The 934-nt window shown below is 43.9% G+C and overlaps 1 protein-coding gene across 1 annotated transcript in view; it reads right to left on the reverse strand.

The window, feature by feature from the left end:
• The window catches only part of LOC119591961 (glutamate [NMDA] receptor subunit 1-like), a gene marked incomplete at its 3' end in the record, with an annotated part of 29,363 nt that overhangs the window by 18,798 nt on the left and 9,631 nt on the right, over nt 1-934 (reverse strand). The window contains 2 exon segments of the mRNA XM_037940715.1: nt 35-208; nt 350-450. Of these exon segments, the coding sequence (XP_037796643.1) occupies nt 35-208; nt 350-450 (275 nt within the window).

Below are 934 nucleotides of genomic sequence, written 5' to 3' on the forward strand. Positions count from 1 at the left end.
AGAAAATGTCCTTTTTTCGGCTATGGGCACTTACAATGCGTCGTTAACGTGGGCTTGTACATCGTGGGCGTATCGGAGCTGTAAGCCGAGAGTGCCGATGGGAACGAGAGCGGAGTCCAGAGCCTGCTCCGTCACTATCCACACGAAATCGCCGTCCGTCATGTTCAAATAGTCTGCGTCATGGAATATAGTTTCAGCGTCTTCACGGCTGTAGGAGAAACAGTAACACTATTGGCGTTGAGATGACAATAACCTTTGAGATTCCAGTCGAAGTTTGAGTGTGTCATTAAAGATATTTCTCTATGGCATGCTTATTACAATATCTTCATTCAATAAAGCATATGCTTACCTGGCGTAAACTAGGATGACCTTGACCAACTGATCTCTGACGGCAGTAAGCTCCTTTACAAAGGATTCCGACCCAGGGCGAAACTCAACCACGGAGGCTACCTGAATATTATGTGTTGTTGATCAGAATATTGCAAATTTGATTACTTGAGTATTTTGAGAAAAGTCACCACGTATTCATGGAAATACGGAAGATTTTTGGACTCATAAAAAATCGCTGGCGACTTTGCATCTCCACTGAAACACTCTAGTTAACGGCCGTATAATTAAAACGCTGGTGCAATTCAGTCCCCAGGAAAGGGTGCGGGGAGCCCCGCACACGCAAACCGTAATATTAAACGGCTCCTTCCCTGCGGAGAGTGGTTGGTACGTCTAATGCTGGCTTAATTACAATTTACAGCCAGATTCATATTCAGTTTTTTTTCGGGAAGGATTTTGTCACACCCGACCATCGGAAAGTCAACTGTCATTTACAGCTGACATATTCACAATCGCTCTCAAAACCTTTCATCGAACGGGAGAGTTCAGGGTTACCAATATGAGCAAATACCCTATTTCATTATTAATAAATCAGCCGGGATTGCAT

This window comes from Penaeus monodon, chromosome 29, assembly GCF_015228065.2.
Source record: "Penaeus monodon isolate SGIC_2016 chromosome 29, NSTDA_Pmon_1, whole genome shotgun sequence".
Taxonomy (NCBI): Eukaryota; Metazoa; Arthropoda; class Malacostraca; order Decapoda; family Penaeidae; genus Penaeus; species Penaeus monodon.